Source organism: Calypte anna, chromosome 5A, assembly GCF_003957555.1.
Source record: "Calypte anna isolate BGI_N300 chromosome 5A, bCalAnn1_v1.p, whole genome shotgun sequence".
NCBI lineage: Eukaryota > Metazoa > Chordata > Aves > Apodiformes > Trochilidae > Calypte > Calypte anna.
The window spans coordinates 28,178,876-28,204,124 of NC_044251.1; the positions used below are offsets into that span (position 1 = coordinate 28,178,876).

Sequence of the window (25,249 nt, forward strand, 5' to 3'; positions counted from 1 at the left end):
TTTGGCATGTCTGGTGTTTTTTAATCTGTTATAGGACAATACCCCTGCCTGTGCCGGTTTGACAGTAATATCAGACTGGTCTTACATGCCTCACTTTCTTGCACAGATGCACTATTTGTTTGTACATCAGGGACCAAAACTGGACACAATACTCCATGTGTGGCCTGAAAAGGGCCAAGTAGAGCAGGATGATGACTTCTTTCTCTCTGCTGGTGATGCCCTTGTTGATGTAACCCAGCATCCTGTTGGCTTTCTTTGCTGTTACAGCACACTGTTCACTCATAGTGAGCCTGTTATGTACCAAGAGCCCCAGGTCCCTTTCCACGAGGCTGCTCTCTGGTCTAGTGGATCCCAGTCTGAACTGCACTCCTGGGTTATGTGTTCCCAGGTGCAAGACCTTAACACTTTTCCACATTGAACTTCATAAAGTTCCTGCTAGCCCACTCCTGCTAGCAGTCTATCTAATTCATCCTGGAGGGTGGCTCTTCCTTATGGGGTGTCAGCCTCTCCACTCATCTTGGTGTCATCGGCAAACTTCATTGGAGTGCTCTTGATCCTAATATCCAGGTCACTTATGGAGATGTTAAACAGCAACAGGCCCAGTATCAGTCCCTGGGGGACTCCATTTCTGACTGGTAGCCAGTTGGAGGAGGAATTATTATTGCTGAGATCATTGTTGCTAAGAGTACTCATTTTTAAGTAGGTAACATTATCCAGTTACACTAATAGAGCTCTAATTTAATAAGAAGATGGTAGCAAATTGGACTGTCATTTGTTGTAATCTCAATTAATTTTGGCACTGGTTGAGGAACTGAGCTTCCTTAGACGAGGCTGTCAGGGACATTTATGAACTTCCCATTGAAATCAAATGGATTTAGGTACCTAGAGAGGCATTTGAGTATCTTGGATTTGTTTTAGATCTTCATCTTGGTGGTTTCTGGAGGGTCTAACTGGTATCACTGAAGAGCAGTATTCTCACAATATTTAGTATGTTACTGGCCCAACAGAACAAGGAGAGCAAAATATCTATGTGCATCTCAACCATGCCAATTTCAAAATTGATGGCACATCATAAAACCATCAGCAGGTTAGGACAAACTGCCAGACTGCACTGAAGCAGCTGAATTGTTTGCATTCCACTTCAGAGCATCTTGACCTCTACCAGGAAAGTGGCAAAAAGTAGCTCAGGAACAGCATTTTTTTCCTGCTGTGAACTTCTGCCTGTAGTCACAGTTTCCATGTTTGCTGATGTCTGACAGATCTTATTACGTATCTTTATTTGCCTTACTGTAGCTCACCCTTTTATGGCATACAGCCAATAGCAAAATATGTATTCTTTTCCTGATGTGAATCTGTTCTGGATACAGGGATGCTTACTGGCATGGTTTGTATTCTGAGGACTTTTCCCTCGGGGTTTTACATTGTTATGTGTACTGCATTATTTTGTATTCAGCTACTTTTTGTTCATTTGTGCCTGCTTAGTGGTAAAGCTTCCAGGCCTTGACATTTCTGTTGTACTCAAAATAACAGGGTAATAATGAGTTATCAAGGTGGAAGATTGAATTATTCACCCTTTTGGGAACATACTGTACTTTGCTTTTGGAGTGATCCTATCAGTTTAGAAAACAACACAATCCCTCCCCAAAATATTTAACACAGTTTTTGAAGGCACAATAGATACTTTATCTAGATTGGATGGAATTCAATGTGTATAAAATTAGCATGTCTTTAAAAAAAAAAAAGTTGAACTTCATTTTAGCCATCTTGGATTAGCTAGTTCATTCTCAAATTCTCAGCATCTTTTAATGCAGTATATTGCTAATTGTGTCAGAACTACTGCTATTAGAAAGATTATTTTATTTTACTTCTAGATTTTAGTCTTCATCATGCTAGTTTCTTTTCTCTGTAAATATAGGCAACTTATCTTTGAATTTAAATGAAAGTTTTCATTTAAATGTAACTTTATGAACTCATTTTCTAATATAAATATTATGTCAATCATGCCACTGTTCTGATTATACAACTTCTGAATTTATGGTCCTGATGCATACATAGTATATAGAAAGATACAACTATCATGCTAAGCACATTGGAAAAATCATTCTCCCAAATAAACAGGCAAACTATAAATATTAACATAAAAGTATCTCGCCAGTCTTTGTTTTTTCCTGCCTTATATTTTGAAAATTACGAATATATTTTTTTTTTAAGCTTTAATTTCTAATTCACTTAGTTGGTGGAATAAATTAGTTGCTTGACTTTAACTCTACTATGCAAATAAAGTAATGTATATGAAATTGATTCTTTCACCTTAAAGTCAAAGGTGTATCTGTAGTCTTCTGAAATGATGCTGTTATGTAGTTGAATTAAAATCTAAATTTGTGCAAATAGTTCTGTTGATCATACGTGTTGAGTTGAAACTCCAGCTCAGGCTGCACCTGTAAATATACATGGAGGAAAGAGAAAAAGTTTAATTTCTGTTTCTTTCTTGGGCCACAGTTGATGCAGGAATATGGCAGTGCCAGTCATCTCCCCCTTCTAGCATTTGGGCTACATATTATGTATGCCCTTGTGCCTGCACAGCATGTTGGAGACTTTATGTGAGTCAAACCATGAAAGTAATGGTTAGTTTTAAAACAGATCAGCTGTGTGATCCAGAACCTTGGGGACCTTAAGACCTGGAGCAGCACAAAGGAACTGGGTAGTAGCGTGGGAACAGTGCTCAGGAGTGGGTGAAATGGCTTTGAGATTTAGTACAGAGGTAGCTGTTCCTTATGCATTGTCAAATGCTCCTCTGGAGCTGTCTATTATATCTATGTTCCAGAGCTTCTTAGTGAATGACATAATAAGGAGAAACTAGGTAGCTGTGTAGATGCCTTTTTTAATAGCAAACACAGGAACTGTGGGTTTTAACTTCTAAAAACTGCTCTATCACACTGGGAAAACCTTACCATGCTCTGATCTGCTTCGGAATACCCAGATAAATATTTACAATGTGTCTTTCTTTCTACATAAATCCCATACAAGAACTGAATATCACTCAGCAGGAGACTGGGTTTGTTTTGTTTTTGTTTAGATGAGCACTGGCATTTATTAAATAACTTCAGCAGCTGCACAGTTCATTTTGAGATGGCACATAATTAATGTGTAAGTATAGTAATTCTTTATATCACCTTCCTTAGAAAGCTCCAAGTGTTTAAAGTAAACATTTTCTAGTTGCAGGGAACATTTATCCTCATGCTTGCTCAATATTATTAATTTATGTTTGTATCGTTTGCCCAGTTTGGTGAGAGATAATAGTTTATGTCAGGACCTGGAGATGCATCCAATGGAAACTGCACAAGGGTGTAAATGAGAAAAGGTAATTTTTTGTATCAGAACATACCAAATTTACAGACTCTTCAAACTGCCTGTTTATGGCTAGTCTGAGACCATTTTCACATGATGGTGCCCTGTACTATGATTGTTATGTGCTAATGACTGAAACAAGTATCTGGCAGATTTGTTGCACTTCTTTGTAGGCATATGGAGCCCTTCACATGCTTCCAAGTGTGATGTTTCCATGGTTCTTCACTCTGACTATATTTCATTTGGTGCTGGCAGAAAGAAGGAGGAGCAGTAAGTGGTGGTTAAACTAAGCAAAAGCAGTAGTAGGTAGTTCTGTGTGTGAGTATCGGTACAGTAGCACACACTGTTACCTGTCCCAAAAATCTGAATAATCTCAGACTCTCCAGAATAATGATTCCTAGTGATTCCACACCATGTAGTTTTGTTTTCATAGCTGTTTTAGATAATCCTCTGAATCTTTTACAAAGCAAGGGACATAACACTTTATAATGTGTTGGTTCATATTGCTGCATTTTGTTTGAAGGTAAGTTGTTTTACTGAGGTGAAATTCTGATTATAAGTTAAGGACTTTAGGAACTAGGGCTTCAGGAACTAGGACTTCAGGAACTAGGACTACAGGCTTGGGCTTGTCTGTGCCTCAGCAGATGAGCTATGCCAGGAATAATTTGGAGTGGGAAAAGAAATAGCTTCACTGAGATTTAAAATTAATCCTGTTCTCTGGTGTATACCTGTAGAAATGTTTTATTTAGCTATTTTTAGAGTTAACTTTGGTAATATTAACATTTTTGTCCTTGTTACACCAGCTGGTAGTTTAAATGCCAACAGTGAGGTCAAGTTACACTCGATCTTTGTCAAGCCTTAGACTCCAAAGCCCAATGTCACAGGAAAGCAAGCAGGATCATTTTATCACTTAAAGAGAATTTTTTACACAGGGAAAACATAATGTGAATGCAGACCGTTCTTGAGACTAAGCAACTCAAAGAGGTCTCCATTATTCATTGAGAATTCTCCTACTTTGTTAGGGGTGTCTTATTTAACCTTTTAGGCAAAGCAGTTTGTGTAAGAAAAGTTCTCTTCAGGTCTTGAAGTCACACTGAAAAGGAAATTGAAAGTGATTCCTATAGTGAATATTTCTACTAAAATAGTCAGACAAATCCTGTATTACAATTAAACTGTTTTAATTATAGACATTTATAGGACTCTGTGCCTGAAAAAGAAAGTTGCCTCAGATTCCAAAACTGATGCTGCAAGTGGCATCGCTAACTAAAGGCGGAGTTATGTCCTCAGGGAAAAACTTTCAGAGATAGGCTAGTGATGCAAATGTAGCAAAAATCTTTTCATATGAACATGATAGTGATGGGCACACTGCATGAGCTGTTCTCAAAGCTCACACTTTGAGAATTAACCTGTTACATTCTCACATACTGATTCCTGCTTTCTCTCTCTGCCTCCTCCCCACCTTGTGTGTCTCAGCCTTCTTGACCTCATCCACCACCACCCTCCCATGTATATTACCTTCCTAGATCAGGTTGTTTACTTTTCCAGTCTGAAAAGTATCCTTTGCAGGTTTTGAAAATAGTGGTTCAGTAACTTGGATGCCTCAGTCTATTAAAACTATTTTTTGTGGCTATCCTATTGACTGCAGTTCTTGAATTTGCTCCCCTTGCCATGAGTAACCTTGCTCGTCTCATGGAGATATTTTTTAACAAAATGGAGTCTTTCCTGTTGAATGCTAATTCCCTATAGTCTATCAGATTAACACCACTGTATATGGAAGAAAAATATCTTTTTGCTTTTGAGACATAATCAAACAGAATGAGAAAAGAGACAACTGCTTGGAAATTTCTTCATATCCATTTTATTATTTGAGCAAACTCTTGATGATGCAGGTATTCTTATTTAAATTTTACCTTTTAGCCTCATTTTCATTCAAATAAGTGTTTCTGCATGTTTCATTTTTCAAAACATTACCTCAAGAGGGTTAATGTTAAGGAATAAAAATATCAGGCTCTGGATATATTCCTCCGTATCCTGGTAGCGGTTGTTTCAGGAACAGGTTTCTTTTTTATATATTGCATGGCTGTGGGTTCTGAGAGTGTGTACAACTCTCTTGTGCCAATTAGCTGAGTCATTCCTTGTCAGCCCTATCAGGACCAAGTGGAACTGCTATTCTTTCTTGAGCTTCCTAACTACTGTTGGAAATGGCTTTCCCATCCACCCCTTACATACTAATGAATTTTAGGCACCTGCCCCTTTCCTAACAATCTATGGATGAATACTTCTCAGTCGTTGCAGAATTCCAAAATTACACACTCTTTCATTACAGAAACATGCTACAGTGTGATTTTAGTTCCAGTATTTCTCTGTTATTCCTACTTTCCTGTTATTCAACTGTTTTTGAATTTGATGTTTAGCAAAAAAATTCACCTTCAGGCTGTGTGAAATGACGTGAATGGAATTGCATCAGTTAAAGTATCTATGAATCCAAGCTGAGTATGGTAAGAAGGGGTCTTGGTCAGAAGGGGGCTTGCTTTATTTCCCCCAACAGTGGATGCTTTCAAGATCCAGCTGGACAGGGTGCTGGGCCTTCTAGTGTTCACCCTGCTTTAGCCAAGGAAGGTTGGACCAGATGATCCTGAGGTCCCTTCCCACCTGGTGTTCTATAATTCTGTGGTATGTAGAGTAGCTAGGAAGGCATTTATCAGACTTCAGACATTTTTTTTTCTGTAAGTTTACATAAATAAAAAGGACCAGCACCACTGAGTCAAAATAGTGTATAATGGTGAAGAGTGACTGACACCTCAAAGAGCATAGTCTTATATTCCTCCTAATGAGAAAATTTGCAAATAGATCTGGCGTTTGCAAATAGAACAATGCATTTTTTCCTATGGCAATTTTCTCATAGTTTTAAAAAGTTCAATCTTCCACTTCATTGTGAAAAAAACCCAGAAATTTCTTTTTCTTTCCTCAGTGTATATCTTAAATCAGAATTATATGGTTGTTTGTTTGTTTTTTTGTTTTTAAATGGCAATGCAGTCTAACTTTGAATAAAACCACAAAAGCTGCCAAAATATTTTCTTGTGTCAGTCCAGGAGCATGAGGAAGGGCATAAACAGAAAGTCTGAGTCCCTGTTTTTCTGCTTATGAGAATAGCTTTACATACAAGTTATCAATTAATACCCATAGTAAAAGCTTTGAGTCCACATTTCTTGAGGTAAAATTAAATTAAATTAAAAGCTAATTAATCTGGATAGCTATCAGTTAGCTTTCTCCCTCAATGGCAATTGTTGGACAGCAAAAGAACAACTTCAAGCACTTGGAGCCATCAGTTTATGCTAAGATGAAATAGAATTGTTCAGAGCAGCATGGTCAACTCCAACACATTTCTCTTTACCAGTTGGAGAAAAGCAGGAAAGTTGGATTCAAGCTGGGCTGAAGCACTGATAACTCAACTGATATAAACAGAGCTGCACAGTAGGAGAAATGCTGTTGCATTCAGCAATACCATTACATTTTCCTTGCAAGGGGTTGTGTCTGCAAAATGGGATGATATACTGCTTGCCTGCGCTACAGAAGTGCAGATGACCAGTTTGTGGTCTGACTGTCCAAAGTAATATATATATATATATTTTTTTTTTTTTTTCCTAGTGAAATTTCTTGGTAAATTCTGTTGCACACAATTCTCTGTGTTGAAATAGCTGGACTAGGAACAGTAAGCAAGTGCTTTAAAATGCTAACTATGTTTTTGTTGTAAATATGAATGGATTGTATTGTCTGTGACAGAACAAACATAAATGAGGAATCTGAGGGGCATCTGCTTTAGTATATGTATATACATGGAAATATTAGATTTCTGTGCAGGTCTGGAGATAAAGATGCTGCCGTTAAAGGGAGAAACAGAAAAGATGCCTTTTTCAAAACTGCTGAAATTGTAACCGAGCTTTTTGAGGAGGAGGATTTATGTCCATATTAAACAGCAAAACATGAGTCACTGCCTCGTTGCTGCTTGCACCAAAATTCTTCTGTTATAAACAGTTAATCTCCATTATGTAATTTTATGTAAAAGCTAGGATACCTATTTTTCTGCCGTCTTGAGAGCTAGAAGTTATATAGGGAATAGACTTCAGGGCGTGTTTTACTTTTATTTTTGCTTTTTACAACTGCTTCAAGTGCTAACCACTAAATCAATGGAGAAAAGCACGATGACTACCTAAAATTAATCTGCTTCTTTGAGACAGATCTTAACCCAAAGGATATGTCTAATTCCTCTTATTTTTTCATCATGTAAGGCCAACTGTAGGTGCATTTTAAGTGCTACTGGGAACAGCTTTGAATGTTGTGTGCCCGTTTTAATACGTATGAACAAGATATTTACACCATGAGTTTGTAAGAAATAATTAGGTGGAAAAGCCAACTTTTATGGGCAGGTAAATATGCTTGAACTTCAATCACGTAAACTGTCCCACCTATTTGAAAACTGTGTGTTAAAGAGTAGACAGATCAATATAATTAATATCCAGGTCTATGTGTCTTACTTGTTGCCAATTCCAAAGGTTTAAGTACTTATTTTTCCAGTGCCTCGTTTTACAGATTAAATAAACAAGGTGATTTTTTTTTTTTTTTTTTTTAAAGGAACAATAGGAATGTGGCAGCTTTTGGATCTATTATGTATAAATCTCCACACCTACTACACCCATAGGCTGAAGAAGATTCTAAGTAGATTTTAGTACTTCTTCATTTGAGGTTTTTGTGACTCACTTTACATGCTTTTTGGTGAAGGATGCAACTACTAGGTATTTTTTTTTTATTCTGTTGATCCAGTTTTTGAGTCCAACATTGAGAAGACTGATTTTATATTTTTTCTAGATGTGATTCCTTCCCTTGCAAGTGCATATATCTTACTTTCCTTGTCTTTGCTGCCATCCCTATGACTGAGGGTTTGCCTTAAGCTGGTTTTCAGGAGACTAAACAGAGTACCAGCAGAGATGGTTTTGTGACACCTGTAAAGGCTGTGTGATCCCTGTGATACTTGTATGGAACTTTGGAGTTCTGGATGCACTGGATTAATTGATATGCTAAGCCCTGTGTGCTGTTTTTAATGTAAATTCTACCCATAGTACCAATTTGCATGTGTGTCATATCAGATACCTAATAAAAGTATTATTAATGAAAATTATACAACATGTTAATATGCCATGATGAGTTTCAAATAAAAATTCTGTGTCCCTCACCTTCTCATGATAGTTAGTTCTGTTAATTTTTAATAACAAACAAACTGAAGTGTTGATTCTTGCTTTTTACTCTCATTGTTATTTTTCTGTATTACTTTTCCTTATGTAGTAGGATGTTGAAACTGATATAGTAAATAGATAAGCCAAGTCTTCCAGTGGTTACCACTGGTATGCTGTGAAGAGTTTATGCAGTTGAATTTATTTACATGTATTCAAAGGAAAGAGATACTCTTTTTTTTTCCAGAGATGATTTTGAACTAATTTTAGTAAATGTGGGTGGAATTACTGGTAAATGCTTTATTTATTCTTTCCATTTGAGAATGTCAGACTCTTTTGGGGGTAATTATACCATTACAAATAAGTTGAAATATGAGCATGTGAGTTAAAAATGATCTAACAAAAGACTATTTTGCTGTAGTGATTTTGGAGGTGAGGAGTTTGGTTTATAATTATCTAAGCCTAGCTGGGCAGGCAGGATGTATCTGATGCTGTGCTTTTAATGGTTTTAACAGGAATGTAAATGCAGATGAATGATTTGTATATATAATATTAATGTTAATTCTCATTCACTGTTTGAAATCATTGTGCCAGAAAGCTGGAAATTTGCAAGACTTGTGTCATCACTTTCCATTTATTTAGTATGTTAACTGTATTTTCTGGTTTGATAATCTGTCCACTGCAATATATATGCTGTCAGTGGAACAAATCTCACTTATTTCTAAGGTATGACTCTTAACTCTTCCTTCATTTTAATTAAATAGCTGAATTTCATCCTACTTCCCCAAATGAACATGAATCAAGTAAAGCACTTTTCTATTTGACAGAACGTGAGTCAGCAACAGCTTGGCAATGAAGTAATTTTTAGTTATTTGCATGTTTACCTCAGAAACCTGCCTTTGATCTATCTTACTTCTGATGGATGAGAAAGCAACACTGGAATTAGCTGCTCAGCATCGTGTTACTGATGTATGTAGATGCATCAGTTTGAAGTAAATGTCTGATGCTGCTAGAAAATATTTGAATAATGAACAGAAGGCAAACAAAAAGGCTAAATTTCTACTTTTGGGCTGTCTAAAAGCTGCCTTATATAAGGACTAAGTTCACAGCTTTGTGGTTGTTTTCAAGTTGGGTTTTTTTCTGTTTAGTCACCAGACCCTTTGAATACAACAGAAACAATTTGGTAGAAATTTAACTGTTAACTGAAGTTATTCTGATCTCACAGCCAGATTTCCTTAGTTGGGAAAAGGAACTGCTTCTACAGCTAAAGCTTCAAAACAGTTTCTGAAATTTCAGATATATTTTTCAGTACTCACATTTCTACTCCTGTATTTTTCAAATTGATATAAAGCTTAGTTTATATATAACTGATTACAGTATCTAGTTATATAGATATATCTACATAGAACATATAAATATATCTTTTATATGGAGGAAAATGCTGTGAGCAATAACTTCAAACCCTTGCGTTCAATCTCTTTATATTTTTATTTTTCTTTTCTTTGTGGCTTTTCATTTATTCACTGTGTTATTACATTACACTTTCATTCATTCTGTACACAGTGTTCTTTACAACGTCAACTGGTCTTTTACATTTGCATTTTCTTTTGATGCAGTCTTTGATTTTGAAAGTGGATGGTCAACTCATATCCAAAATATGTTTTATGTGGCACTAGTCTATTTTGGTTGATGCAGCAATGTAGATAATTTGGTTCTGTATCTTACATGCTTATACTAAAAAGTTTGAATTTTTTTGAAAGATGACTCAAAAGTCATAAAAGTTTATGATTATTTCATTTTTTTACTGAGATTTTCAATATAAACCGAACGGTTGCTTATATAGAAAAGGCATTTTAAAGAGCAGTGCAAATATAGACAAACCAATAACAGTTGCATTCCTAACTTTTGATATCCTTCTCCTAATGGTATACAGAAGCATTCCTGATGTAATTTGTGTAGCATAGCTCAGTTTTAAATGACTGAAGAGGCTCACAGCAAGGGTTGAGTGGGCATGAGATCCTCTGTTAGAGCAGTAAAATAGAAATAGACAATTTTTTCAGACCCACAAGCCCATGAGCTAAAGGAGAGGTTGAAATGTACAGATACAGCTTTCTGGATCAAGAACCTTTAAATGTTTCTGAGAAGACTCTCATCAACTTCCACAGCTGTTAGAGTTGCTGTAGAAGAAAAAAAAAAAAAAAAAAAAAAAAAAAAATTATCAGAAATTATGAGAATGCATTACAGAATGACACACACATAAGTAAAGAAGTGGGAGCTTTTGGATCTGTTGTTTATAATGCCCAGCACACGCAAGACTCACAAGTTGAAGACTGGACCTAGATTTTAGTACTTGTTGGGTCATTTGAACTGTTTGTCTCTTCCATGCAACAAATAGCAAATTCTGAAATACACTGTTACAAGAAATAAGACTGAAGAATGAAAAGAGATCCTGTGTCTAAATTAGACTGTAAGATAAGTGTATATCAGCAGAAGTAATTAACATTTGTAGAATTTGGTTGGCATTTGGGGGTATTCCTTTTTTTTCCCCCTTGCTTTCTGTGTAGAAAACTTAAAGGCCTTGTTTGGTTTTTTTTTTCAGAAGACTTATTATATCATATAATGCATGCTGTAAAATGATCTATCTTGTTGCCTCAGAATTTATTATTTCCACTTTCAGTGAATGAGAACTGGGCAGAGAAAACAGCTCATTTTATATCACTTAGCAATTGGAAGTTGCATTATCTTGATCTTGGAGTGAGAAGACTGGTTTTACTTTCCAAATCCAGACTCATAATGAAAAACAGCAAGAGGAATTTGAGGCAGAGACCATGCCAGATGCACTATGTGTTATGAGTCATCTAAGGAAAAGGAAAGACTTTTCTTCTAGGAGATAGTAATGTTGAAACTAGGTTAATATTTGAGAAGAAAACCATGTCTGTTTGAGACAAATTTATATTCTTGAAACTTTTTTTTTAAATTCAAGGGAGAAAAGCTTAAAGTTTCTTCATAGTATTTGTTGTCTAGGCTTGCAGAAAGTGATGATATTAGGAAGAATTAAGTTATTGTGTTATTATAGTACATTTGTTTTGGCTCAGGAACAGGAAGAAGTATTCATATGAATTAGAAATCCTTTCTCTCTTTAACGGTTGTTCAGCAAGCAAACAGAAGTAAGAAACTTCAGCTGACCAAACTGATCCTGGTAAACAAGGTTGCTATAAATATGAATACAAAACTACTGTGCATCTAAATCTGGGGTTGACATAGGTGCTAAGAAGTATTGTACCTTTACAGAAAACACCAGCATGTATTTTTTCAAGGAAGTATTCACCTTGAAATAAAATTAAAATTTATTTTAAAATCACTGGTCAATATTTATGATTTCAAGATATTTTTCTGCTTTCTAGAATTTTTCCCCTTTTGTTACCAAACCCCTGAAATTATGCGTTCAAAAAGAAAAGTAAAAAATATAACTTGTGAAAGTATGTTTTTACTTATTAAACTGCTTTCCACATACTACTCTTACTAATTTTTAAGTCTGCATAGGAAAGATTGCTATGTAAAAATCAAAATGAAAATAAAGAAGATTCTCTAAGGAAATCTTATGGGCCAAGTACTTTATGTTATTGACAGAAATATTTATCCGGATTTCTATCTTGCCAGCCAGTATATTGTACAGCAGAACAGAAATTCTGGAAGAATTGCTGTTGGCACAGTCTGTATAGGCTAAATCCTGTCAGATACACAGTTTTTATACAAATAGAATGTTAAGTTTAGGATTTACAAATCACAGCCTCTCAACACAGGGCCAGCTGCCAAGTCTAATGTGATTTGGTGGAAGATGAGGCTGAACATTGTCCAGATGAGTTTTGAGTGTCTCCAAGGATCCCCCAACCTCCAAGAATCCTGTTTCAATGTTTGACAAGGTTCCTTGTGATTTTTTTTTTCCTAGTACCTAATTAGATATTGAATACTTTATTAATTTTTTAAATTATGTTATTTAATCCCTCACTCATTGAAGGTGGTAAATTTTTATTTCTCTTTTCAACAAACATAGATTTAGACCAACACAGAACCTTTTGGATCTCATTCTGAAAATAATGTCTTTTTTTGTGTGTCAAGGTAACACTGTAAACCCTGCAGCCATCCACCACAACTTCTAGGACTGTAAAACTCAGTTACGCAAAGCACAGACTTAAGTGGTTGATTCAACAAGGACTGTTTAGCAGATAATTTTTGCTGAACTGATTAATGAGCTACAGCGTCAAAGAAAAATCAGTTCATAAACACAGTGCCTTGGTAAGAGCTTGGGTAAACATTGTGCCTCACTCTTCTTTACAATGCTGCATTCTACTCCTGTCATCATGTTCTCCAGGCTAGTGCAAGTGAAGGAGAGAGAGAGATTTAAATCTATCTTTTCAGACTCTTTTGTGATAGTATTCTCTTGGGGAACATTCACTGACTAATGTTTCTTCATGCTCTAGAAGGAGCTGTAGTTCTTCATTCCCTGTCCAGATACAGATTTTCCTTGTTGAGTACCCAGAGACTTATTAAGCTTTTTTATTCTTATTATGAAGAATATGTTTTTAAAAATGCTTTTAAAATTAAACTCAAATTGGATTTTTAAGCACCTACTTTAAGTAGTCAATTTTTTAAAATACAAGGAAATCTTTTGTCTGCCCTGAACATACTGAAAGTTTGCAAACCTGGCACACCTTGCCTGAATATGAGAATCATAGTATAGTTGTAGGAAGGGATGTTTGGAGATCCATCCAGTTTACCTTCCTGCTCATAGCAGAGTCAGTTAGAACAATATGTTCAGGGTCTTGTCCTCAACTCAGAATTCTGAATCCTAAGGATGGAGCCTCTACCACCTGTCTGGGCAATTAAACCCAGTGTCTGAGCACTCTGAAATTGCAGAACATTTCTCTAAGTGGAATTTCCTGTGTGTTTGATTTGTACCCATTTCCTTTTGTCCTGTCACTGGGCACCACTGGGAAGAATCTGCCTCCATCTTTACTGCCTCAAATAAAATTTTAAATGTATTAAATAAGGACCTCAAATCTTACCTTGTTGCAAGTAAAGGTTCGTGTTTTCTAAGCTTCAGCTCAAATATTAGTTGCTGTAGCCCCTTAATAATTATAGTGGCCCTTTGATGGACTCAATCACATCTTGTCAATGCGTTTCTTGTGCTGAATAGAGAGTAATAATCTCCTCCCTCAGACTGCTGTTGATGCTCTTCCTAATGAAGCCCAGGGTGCTGCCAGCCACCTTTGCCACAAGGACACATTGCTGGTTCCTGCTCAGTTTTATGTCCATTGGAACTTCAAGGTCCTTTCCTGTAACCTATTTTCCAGTTTTTTTATTTTCCAGGCCCTCAGCCAGACAGATGTACAAGTCTTTTCCTCCACAGCTGCAAGACTTGAGATTTCTTGCTGGTCAACTTCCTAAGATCCTTGTTGGTTTGTTCTTCCAGCTTATTGTGGCAACACAACCATCCAGTCTGTCCACCTCTTCTCCCAGTTTTGTGTCATCTGCATAACAACTGAGGGTGTACTCTCTCCCATCATCCAGGCCATTAATGAAGACATTAAACTGTGTTGGCTCCCATGTAAACCCCTGAGGCAAACCACTGGTGGCTGGTTGCATTGCCATTGATCAAAACCCTTTGATAGTTCATCCAGTTTTCAGTCTGCACCACTGTATTTTTATCTAGCTTATGCTTTCTGGTTTATCTCTGATGATATTATGGGAAATGATGGCAAAAGCCTTGCTAAAATAAGATAAATGACTTCCTCTATCCAAGCCAGTCATCTCATTGTAGAAGGCTGTCAAGTTGCTTGGTCAGGCATGATTTCCCCTTCACATATCCAGGCTGACTGCTCCCAGTCATTATTTTGGCCTCCATTTCTTTGTAAATGGTTTTTAGGGGGGTTTGCTCCAGTCTCAAGGCAGTCACATATGTAATGTAGACTTCATTTTATGTGGGTAGGAAAAACAGATGAAAACAAACACGGGGGCTAAAAGGAGAGGCTTAGTGCTACACTTGCACTTGAAAATACCAACCCTTCAATGAGTCTGGTAGCTAGACCAGGTCTGGAAAGCCATCTGGCAGTGAGCTGCTGGTGTGGCAGGGGCAGTGAGTATTAGGACAGGAGTGTTCAGGCACGAAGGGTTTTGCCCCCAACATTATAAAGTCACTGGGATTTCCTGTTGGATGCACTCAGAAGATGAGTCCTGAAGTTTTAACTTTAAATGATATTATCAGGGTGGATATCCCTAGCACAAAAGATGTTGAGCTAAATTGCTTCTAAGTATAGGGCTCTGTTGAGCTCTGCTATAGTTAGTACTGTTAATAAAGGGATGGCACCCACATGGAGCTTACTGTGACACTGAAGAAAAGATTTATCACTTATTTTAGTGTATTTATTTGTTCAAATATATCTAAATCTGAGCATTTAGCAGTAATTCACTGTAATCTTAGAGTCTTTTGAAATTTAAAGAAAATCTATGGTGCAGCTTTTTTGGTAGAAATGGAAGAAAAATTTGCAGTTGGAAAATTACAGGCTGTGTAGGTGTTGAAATGCCTCCTGCTTCACATTCTTAATTGGCAGCAAGCCAGATACTAAGCATTTCTGGTTTAAAGGGAAATACTCCCCTTTTCTTTAAATTTCTGATGGATAAATGTTCCATTTTGGTTATGTTTTTTAGCAGTTAGGATTTCTTCCATCTCGATACAACATTAATAAATTTCTCAATTTGCTAGTTTATGAAATTACCTTGACTTTTTTATTATTCCTAGGTAATACAAAGGTACACATCTTTTCTTTGCAAGCTGTATTGAGAGGCTGTGGGCCTCATCCACCCCCTGACCCTTGTCTCCCCTGGAAACTGGTTTTCTCAGTTCTGTTTTAAAGCTGTGTTGGAATTAGTATGTGATACTCAGAGAAATCTGCCATAAACATGGAAGGCTTTAATATTAATGGCTTTAAATCAGATAATGAAATGGATTTCAATAATTCAAACATATTGCATGCTGTAAATAGATCAGATATTAATCATTAATTTAGTCCATTTTCAGTAGTTGACAGAATACTACTTTCATTGAGTCTGAGTGTTACTTGGAGACATGCATTTGTTGAGAGAGCTCATATATGTTTACCAAATAAGAGTGTGGGGATGCCAATGTTTAAATCAGGCTGAAAAAATCTACTTTCATCCAGTCTTTTATAAAGGGCTTTGATGTAGCTTTGCCCTGTCAAAACCTGTCAACGTTCTTGTGTTTACAGACAACATTTAAAATTAGAGTGGTGTATCTGGTAAGTAGCCAGCTAATTGCTTCCTAATACTTTCTAAGAAAATCATGTTAGTTTAATTTTACATGAGTACTAGTCTTAGCAGATGACTAAAAAACTACAAAAATAGTCATGAATTTTTTCAGTTGGAATGCCCAGAATTTAAAAATTTGCAATATTAAAAAAATAAATAAATAAATGCAGTATTGGGTTAGTAATCTCTTGTATTCCTAAAGTAAGGGAGATACCAACAGAAAAAAGATAACCCATATATTAAAACAATATGGGAAATGGTGACTGCTTTTATGCTCTGTCAAACATTTTCTTCTTGACCTTAAAATGGTGTATCTTAAGTTTGTCCCGTTTTCAGCTAGTTAAATTTTGCTTATAAATATTTTTGGCTTTCTAATCCAATACTGCAAATTTCAATCTATTTTCTTTTTTTTTTTTTTTTTTTTTTCCCCCTCTGTGTTGACCTCTATGCCCAGCTGTGATATTTTTTCTCTCTATTATTGCATGTATCTAGGTGCAATGAAGATGAAGTCTCTGCTGTAGGAAAGATTCCCAATTTTTGCTCAGTTGGTCAGGATGATGCAGCCCTGGTGGCAGCAATGTGTGATAACTTTAGTACAGTGCTTATTGCTTTCTTCTCACTTGTTACACTCTCCCTTAGAATTTGTGGTAACTTCTCTATTTGTTTGTAAACTTTGTAATGTTTAGTATGTATATGGTCCATTAAAAAAAGACTAAAACACTGGTTCCTGATATTCATGGTGTGTGGCACTGATTTAGAACAGTTATTTGGCATGACTGAGTTTGTGATGGATCCTTCTTGATTGCTCTGGAACTCGGGGAAGTAGGAACTTTTAATTTTGTCCCAAATCAGTTGTATTAGTTAGGTGCTACAATCAGACAAGCATTTCTAAAGATGCTAGTGTGTTACTAAGTGAGAAGTCACTGGGCCTATTTGCAATGGTAAAGTTAATCATAAACGTGAATACTTGTAGGACTATGGCTTGCAATGAGTTTCTGTGGGCAGGAGCCATCATTTGATTCCAGTAGAGGTGCATGCAGGAGAACCATCCTGTGTCTGCTTTTAGAGGTGGGAAAGGGAAACAGGCACTGCAGTGGCACTCTGCATCCCATCTTTTTAGGCTGAGATAAATTTCTCTGTATTAAGTTCTGTTTCACTCCATTAATTTTTAAGGGAAGTGATCTTGGAGGCAGACACTTGCACTCTAACATTAGGTTAATTCCATCGTGTATGCTTTAGACATGATTTCAGTTTGAGGGCATTTGTGTTATTCTGTACAAAAAGTGAGGCTGATCTGCCTTACTCAGAAAGAAGTAAGGCAGAAGAAGGAAGGGAAAGGTTTTTGGGGGCTGAGGTTTTCCCACATTAGGACCCTTATATAGATTCATAATTGGTAGCTGGTGACTTAGGTATTTATACACCTCAGCAAAATGAAAACCTAGCACAGAAGTGAACTGGAGCATGTGTGACTGCCTACCTTGGATTTAAATTCCTGAATTCCTGCCTACCTGTATTTAATCATCCAGAAATAGTGCCTTCTAAAATTGAAAATTATCTTTGCTAAGATAGCAAAGAATACTTTCTTTCAAAAATAGACTTGAAATTGCAGTTTACTGGATATGATTAAGTTACTGTTGAGGGTACCTTGTTGTTTGAATATTTTCACTGGGAAATTTTAAGAGTGCAAGGAAAAAAAAAATCTTTACAGTAGAATATTACAATCTTTTTTGGGGGGGGTATTTTAGTCTCTGTTAATTTTAACCAAAGCTTTTACTTTTGCTTCTTTCTTATTATACAAACATATCCCCATTTTTAAAAGCACATTTGTAAGCTTTTAACAAAAGAGATCTAAATTGTCCTGCTTGACTGTACCTATAATTTCACTTAACCTTCTGAAAGACAGGAATGTTGAGGATGATGTAGACCATCAATGGAATGTGTAAAGATCTTTTCAGCTCTAAAAGCTTCATGAAGGCTTTGCATCTTAGCTCTGAATTCCTTAATATAGTTCAGAGGCAGACTGAAACTGGGAGGTGGTTGTGCCAATCCACTGCCCTGTGACTGATTTATGAACCTGCTTCCCTTCCTCTACTCATTTGTTTCACTAAGAAAACTTGAAATGGTGATGGGATGGGAAATGGAATATGGAAGTGTTCAAAAGCAGTTTTATTATGGATTTATCTGAAAATTATGTGTATAATCATAATTATACATGTAATTGTAATGTCACACTTAAAAAAGGTGCCTGCATGCGTACAGTTGAACTTTGGATGTTTATTTAAAAATGAGCAGTTTAGTTGTTGAAACAAATCTGCATTTGTTCAGCAAAATGGATTTTTTGTATTTAAAGAGGAAAAAGCACGTGTTGTTGTTCAGGGTTTTTTGGTTTGGTTTTTTTTTTTTGGTGGTATGGGATTTTTTTCTTTGTTTTGCTTTTTTTTTTTTTTTTTTTTTTTTGGCATCCAGGCCCTTTCTCTTTCTAGTTCAATTCTGGATGCTTATCCACTTGTGTTATTTTTGTTTTCATCTCATGCCTTTTCTTCATTGCTGCCTACCCTTTCCTTCCCATCTGTTTTTATATTTTTTTCCTTTTAAAATTGCAAGAGACCATTGAGAGTGACAGAATGAGGAGAAATGCACAATATCTGTAATCTAGCCAAGTTCTTGCATTTTTCTTTATTCATGTTTGTCAATATATTTCTGACTCTTTTCCCTGGAAAAACAAAAAATGGAAGATTTCTTTTAAAATGTTGTATGTTGTGGGTATTTTCATTTATCTCGTCAGCTTGTCCCCTTCCTGTGCTTTATCAGTTATATTGTTATAATATAAAAGCTTCCACAAAGACTGCCTTGGTCATCCAGTTTGAAAAGATCTCTCAAACATTTTATATTTTTTCAAAGCTACAGTAAAAATTGCAACATTCTATGTTATAAATAAAACAGGTTTAATGGTTGATATTGTTTTAATATTGTTTTCCACTATATACTAGTTTGTGTTTGCCTTTTTTTTTTTTGTTTTTTTTTTTTTTTTTAAATAAATAAAAGCTTCAAGCTTGTAACCATCATAGAGAGTAATGTGTTTGTTTGTGTGTATTTTTGTAAGTTCTGGCCAGGATATCCAAGGAACAAGTGTGGTGGCAAATCTTCCAGTCCTGATGCGACAGAATCCTGCAGAAACACTTCGTCGGGTTGTACCAAAAATCAGAGTAAGTTGTATATAAAAAGGTTTGAATGTATCTCTTTATGCTTGTGTAAGTGTTTAAAAAATGCAATAGAAATTCCACTTAATTACAAACTCTCTAGGAGACATATGGCTACAAGATCTTCTACATTTACTTACTGAATGTATGAAGTATTGTAGTTACTACATTTTTTGAAAAATGTTACAATGAGAAAAGAAAGCAGAATTAATACTATTTACCTATTCTGAAGATTTACCATTGTTTTGACAGCTTTTAGGGAACCAGCTAGTCTTTATGCTTCATTTCAATATTCTCGATGTCCTTCCATGCTAGCATTAAGGTTTTCCTGCTGCTACCCAGAAAAGTTTACTTTGCTTATAGCAGTCTCATGTCTCACGTGCTGCCCTCCACATTTTTAGTAAGTCACTGCTAGCTGTGGTAGATACATCCTTGCCATGTAAGGATATAGTGATTTTAAATACATAGGTATGTTTACTTGAAGGGTCATTGGGTTGTTTAACCTGGAGGAGGCTCTGGGAATACCTTATTGCAGCCTTTCAGTTTTCAGTATTTAAAGGGGGCTTATAAGAAAGATGGGGACAGACATTTTAGCAGGGTCTGTTGTGGTAGGAAAAAGGTTAATGGTTTTGAGCTAAAAGAGCTTACATTCAAACTAGATAAAAGGTAGAGATTTCTTACAATAGGGGTTGTGGAACACTGGTGCAGGTTGCCCAAAGAGGTGGTAATTGCCCCATCCCTGGAAACATTCATGGTCAGGTTGGGCAGTGCTCTGAGCAACCTGATCTAGTTGAAGATGTCCTTGCTTATTGCATCATTACTAGATGACCTTTAAATGTCCCTTCCAACTCAAAGTATTCTATGATTTTAAGGAAGATAAAAATCTCTTTTATTTTCACTCTGTCTCAGGTATGACCCTTTGCCTGGAAGAAATAAAAAAGCTCATTTAAGAAGCAGCTTCAGCCAAATAAGAACAAACTGTATCACAAATAAAAATGCAAAGCATGACACCCATAAATACCTGAAATATCTCTATGTAAGGAATAGGGGTCCTGATGGATACTAGGTTAAATATGAACCTGCAGTGTGCCCTTGCCACAAAGCATTGTGGCTACATCAGACAAAACATTTCCAGCAGTTTGGGGAGGGTGAGTGATCCCTTCCCTCTGCTCTGCCCTCTACTCCACCTCCAGCTCCAGCTGGACCTGGAGCTCAGTGTCCAGTTGTGGGCTCCCCAGTACCAGAGAGACAGGGACATACTGAAGAGACTACAATGAAGAGGATTAAGGGACTGGAGCATCTTTTTTAAGAGGGAAGGCTGAGAGTTCTTAAGCTGTTCATCCTGTAGAAGAGAAGCTTGGAGGAGATCTTAACAATGTATAGAAAACCTGTTTTGAGTGATTCCCAGTGACATGGCAAGATGCAGTGGGTACAAACTGAAACACAGGAGGTTTCTTCTGAACATCAGGAAACACTTTTTCACTATGCAGTTAACCAAGCACTGGCACAAAGTTGCCCAGAGAGCTTGTGGGCTCCCTCCTTACAGTTATTTGAAAATTGTCTGGACATGTTCTGGCTCTAGGTGGGCCTGTTTGAGTGACCTCCAGATAGAGAACCTTTTGTGATTCTGTGAATATCAGTTATAACCTTTAACTGTGTATTGTGTCCTGAAACTTCTGTTTCAGGAGATTCCAGGAGACTACTACTTTTTTTTAAGGGTAGCAGTTCCAGCTTTTGTCTGATTATTTAAATTCCACAAATGGCCAAGAAATAGCTGTCCTCAGAACTGAGAACTAGTATGGACTGACTCATTGTTTAGAAAATATTGAAGTACTTCTAGTTATGTTCTGTGCTACAAGATGCAAGTCAATGGGAATTTTGCTTACACACATGTATGTGTTTAAAAATAATGCTTTGAGAAAAATAATGTCTTGATGTTTCAAAGTAGTTGAAAACCCTTTTACTTACACTGAGTCTCTGCAGTTACTACCACGTTATTCTGACATTCATAATGCATTCTTTCCTTAACCAACATGCTTGCCTCAAGGGAAGTTTTTTTTCATCTATTTTGTTGTTTAACTTCAACATTATGAATCCATTTTTTGTCTCTGGTGTATCTGCTTTGAGTGCAGAATTCTTCCTGAAGCAAAGGACTAATAAATACTGTGATTTTTCACCCATATATATGTCAGGGTGTTTAGAAATGGTAGTCTTTGCCTCTCTGTCTTTATTCAAAAGTGTAATGTGGGAAGGAAGTTTTTATTCTAGTCTTAGGTTTTGTATAGAGATGGAGAAAAAAAAAATCTTTTCATTAGCATGATTAGAGCCTGGGGCAGTGGAATCTGGAGCTCAGTGTGTTCATATCGGACAGTACTTAATTGCTTTTAAAGGTGTCTTCCTGCATAATATGGAAGGAGATTCAACTGAAAAAAAAGTATACGAAGAAAGAAGAGTTAGGAATTGAAGACAGAAACAGTAGAAATGGAGTAGACAATGTTAATAACAAATCAAATCAATCTTTGAGCAAATAACTGAGAAAAGTCACGTGTTTTCCATCTTTAAGTGTCATTTAAATCCAAACTGAATGCCTTCCTAGTTGACAAATTAAATGAAACTTAATTTAATAGGCTCAAACCTGAGGCAGAAGAGTGAAATATAGTGAGGTCAGATTAAATCTAATTGTTCCTTTCAGGAACAGCTTTATAAATTAAAACTTTCTGGAATATATGTGATTTAAATTTCTTTCTGTGGCTATACTTCCAAAATCAGGTTCTTAAATGTTGTTCTTTTGTATAATTTGTATTTAACCTGTAAGAGAAGAGCAGTTATGTTGTATCCTTTTCACTGGACTTTAAACTGCAGGGCCATATTTGGCATCATTAACCCTTTTTTTCTTGTTTCTACTGGAGGACCAGTCCTGACCATTTCAATGAACATGGTCACAGCATATATAGACATAATCAAACTCAGCTTCCCTTGGAGTCTTGCAGATCTTAGCTGGCATTCCAGGGAAATAAGCTGACCTAAATCACTACACTTAGTTCCATTTCTGTAGATTGGGAAAAAAGAATTTCCAAATTCAAATTTGCACATAAAAATTGATTAGTAAAGTAGTTTCAGGGTGCTATTTATGCAAAAATATTGTCACTATATAGCTGGGAAGGTAAACCAATGTCCTTATTTACCATACTTGCAGAAATCCAAAAGCAAAATTAAATACTGTTTTGATTAGAGCTGAATATAGAATAGATACAGGAAGAAATAAATGCAGGGAATATTCTGCATGGATGTATTAATGATTTTTATTTCACTTACGAGCAATTGATAACCCTAGTTACTTTTATAATATAGGAATGGATATATTCAAATTGCTTACAATTCCTTAAAACCTAATTAAATTAAAATTACACCAAAGACCTTATATACATTTAATGTATTCATGTCTGAAATGAGCAAAGTCAAACATTCAATATGTCAACATATATAACAAGTCAAAGTAATGATTAAATTGGGTGTCAATAGTTTGGTGATGCTAATAAAACAAATACCTATATATAGGTCAGATGTTAATGTAGGAATTAGATTAGGTAATATTTCTTTTTAAATTCTACAGTTAAAATGAAGTGGTATCCTTGTATGGGTTCTTTTGCATAAAGATCTCCACTCTGGATTTCTGCATACACCTCCTCATGAACCTTGGGAGTGGTTGGAATGCCAATCTGGGGAAAGCTTAGACATTCTTCTCAGCAGTGTACACCAAATGTCTTCTTTCAAGTTATGTTAGTAGTATTTTAGGCACTGCCACTGGATGCAGTGGAAGGAGGAGTGCAGGTGTCTGACTAATAAAAAGATTTTTTCAAATGCTGCTGTAATTGCAGGAAAGTAGAGCTGCTCTTTTTGATGTGTATTTATCAAGTCTTATTTGCTGGTGTCCAATTAGTTCCAAACTCATTTTCCCAGTTACTTGGGTTCCTTATTTATTAGTCTCCTCTTGAAAGCTTTTCATTTTTCGTATTAGATTTTATAGTTTAAGGAGAGGTGGAATGTTTTTCACCCTATCTTATAACTACCATTGATTTTAAGGTCCATCCTCATTTTATCCTTGAGCTTTTATAATCACCATTATTTCTGTGTCTTTCTAGTCCTAAATTAAGATTTCTATCATATCAGTGCAGTTACTAAAACACTTGACAATGCTTCTGCTTGCAGAATTCTTTGAAGAGAATCTGTTACTGCAGGGCATAAAGTGCATTAAACTAGAGGTGAATTTTCCATTTTCCAATTAAAGTAATAAGCCAGAGTTTCTAAATTTTGTGAGTTTTGATGCCTGAGTTGAACTTGTAGACATTAGCACAGTTAAAGAACATGCTTGTACTCTTCAATTAAATATATTTGTCAGAATAAGAGGGGAAAAGGTGTTTTTCCTCCAGAGTGTGAATCTGCGGAGGATCCATGTATAGAAAAATACATCACTTTTTAGATAAATACATTTCATTATAAGTAAATTCAAGTCACTCAGCTTTAGATCAGCCAAATTGGAATTGGAAGAGACAGATATTTTCATACATGGAACTCTACAGTTCTGAGTACATGCATCAATGCAGGCAGTTGTGTCAGCTGGCTAGAACCTTACATTTCAGTTTCTCCTGAGGTCTATGAGGACACATACCCAGAGAATGTGTTTTCAAATATCATTAGCCAGAGATGTGTGGATGTGTGGAGAAGAGTACTTGGAAACTTTATTTAATGGTAAGTAACCCTGTTTGCATTGCATTCAAGTGACTATGTACATTAAAATTGAATTCAGCTCAGGTATTCTGACCCCAGAAATACTCAAATTACAAAACTGGCAGGTGTCTTATTCTTGTCTGCCTGGTGTAATAACAATGGAGACACAAGGACAGAGGTAGGCTGTGAAGATAACAAGAGTGGGTTTAAAGGATACTGAATGCAAATATTCTATCACTCTTGAGTTGGTAAACTGCTCAATAGTCTTTCTTTTTTTCATTTGGAGGAGCAAGGGCAAAGAGAATGCTTTTACAAATACACATGGCTGTAAACAATGACAACTCTTGATAGATAAATGATGGTTATCTTTGAAATCAGATAAACTAAAAATTATACATTTGCACACACAAACTGGTTGACATTTGTGTAATGAAAATGTTTTGTGGTTTTACTTTGAAGTAAAGGCTAGTAAATAATTTCTCAGATGTTCTCTGCAAACTGTGTTTTCTCAGCACAATTCCTGTGTTGTATAGTGCTGAGGTGCATAATGGATATTTTTGAGGTCTAGGCTGATTTTTAAAAAAAATTGAAATATAAACTTATTATCAATTTTTTAATATGTGAGCTGAGAAAATCACAAGCACTTTAAAAAAGAAGAGCAAAACCTGATACAGAAGCAGTATGGGCTTTTAACTCCTATTTCGAGTCACTTGTAAAATGAGTGGAATGCTTTAGTAGTGGAATAATGCACTTTATTTTCTCATGACATTGAGAGCTACATTCAGAGAAGCAAGGGAATGAAATGTTTATCTAGCTGATAGATACCCACATGCATCCAATGAATGCTATGTATTGCATCCTGGAAGCTCTTTGGTGTGTGCGTTAATCTGTAGTTTAAATTTCCCTTTTGTTTCAGTCAAAAAACTTAGTAATACTTCATTCCTGTATTTTCTTTGTTTAACTTTTGAATTGGCGCTTCTAAAGATGGACTGATTAATTGTATTCTTGTATGTTAAAGCTAAGTACTTGCAAATGCTGAGTTACCTAAATATTCCAGTACATCTTGCTTCGTTCTAAAGATTATATGTATACCATACATATATAAAATTTACACCTGTGTCTCATGTCACCAAAGGGTGAAGTTTAAATTGCCTTCTGTTCTTTTAGTATCCCTCTGGATAAATGAAATACTTAAATACTTCTTAATTTATGTGCATAAACAACAGAATCGCACTTGTTGTCTCATCTATTTTTACCTTTTATTTTTTAAAGTAGAAAAGTCCACTCCCATGTGTTGATGAAAGTGAAAGTCATGAAAATATTGTAATGAATTTTATTTTGCTTGAAAGGTTCCTGCTATAAGTCTGTATCTCCAAATAAGTGCTCTTAAGAGAATGTAAGTTTACAGCTGATTCTGTA

General features: G+C 35.9%; 1 protein-coding gene across 1 annotated transcript in view; it reads left to right on the forward strand.

Moving 5' to 3' along the window:
• Positions 1-25,249, forward strand: part of PPP4R4 (protein phosphatase 4 regulatory subunit 4) — a 57,527-nt gene that overhangs the window by 2,250 nt on the left and 30,028 nt on the right. The window contains exon 3 of the mRNA XM_030452003.1: positions 19,006-19,108. Within this exon, the coding sequence (XP_030307863.1) occupies positions 19,006-19,108 (103 nt within the window). The remainder of the gene's footprint in view (positions 1-19,005; positions 19,109-25,249) is intronic.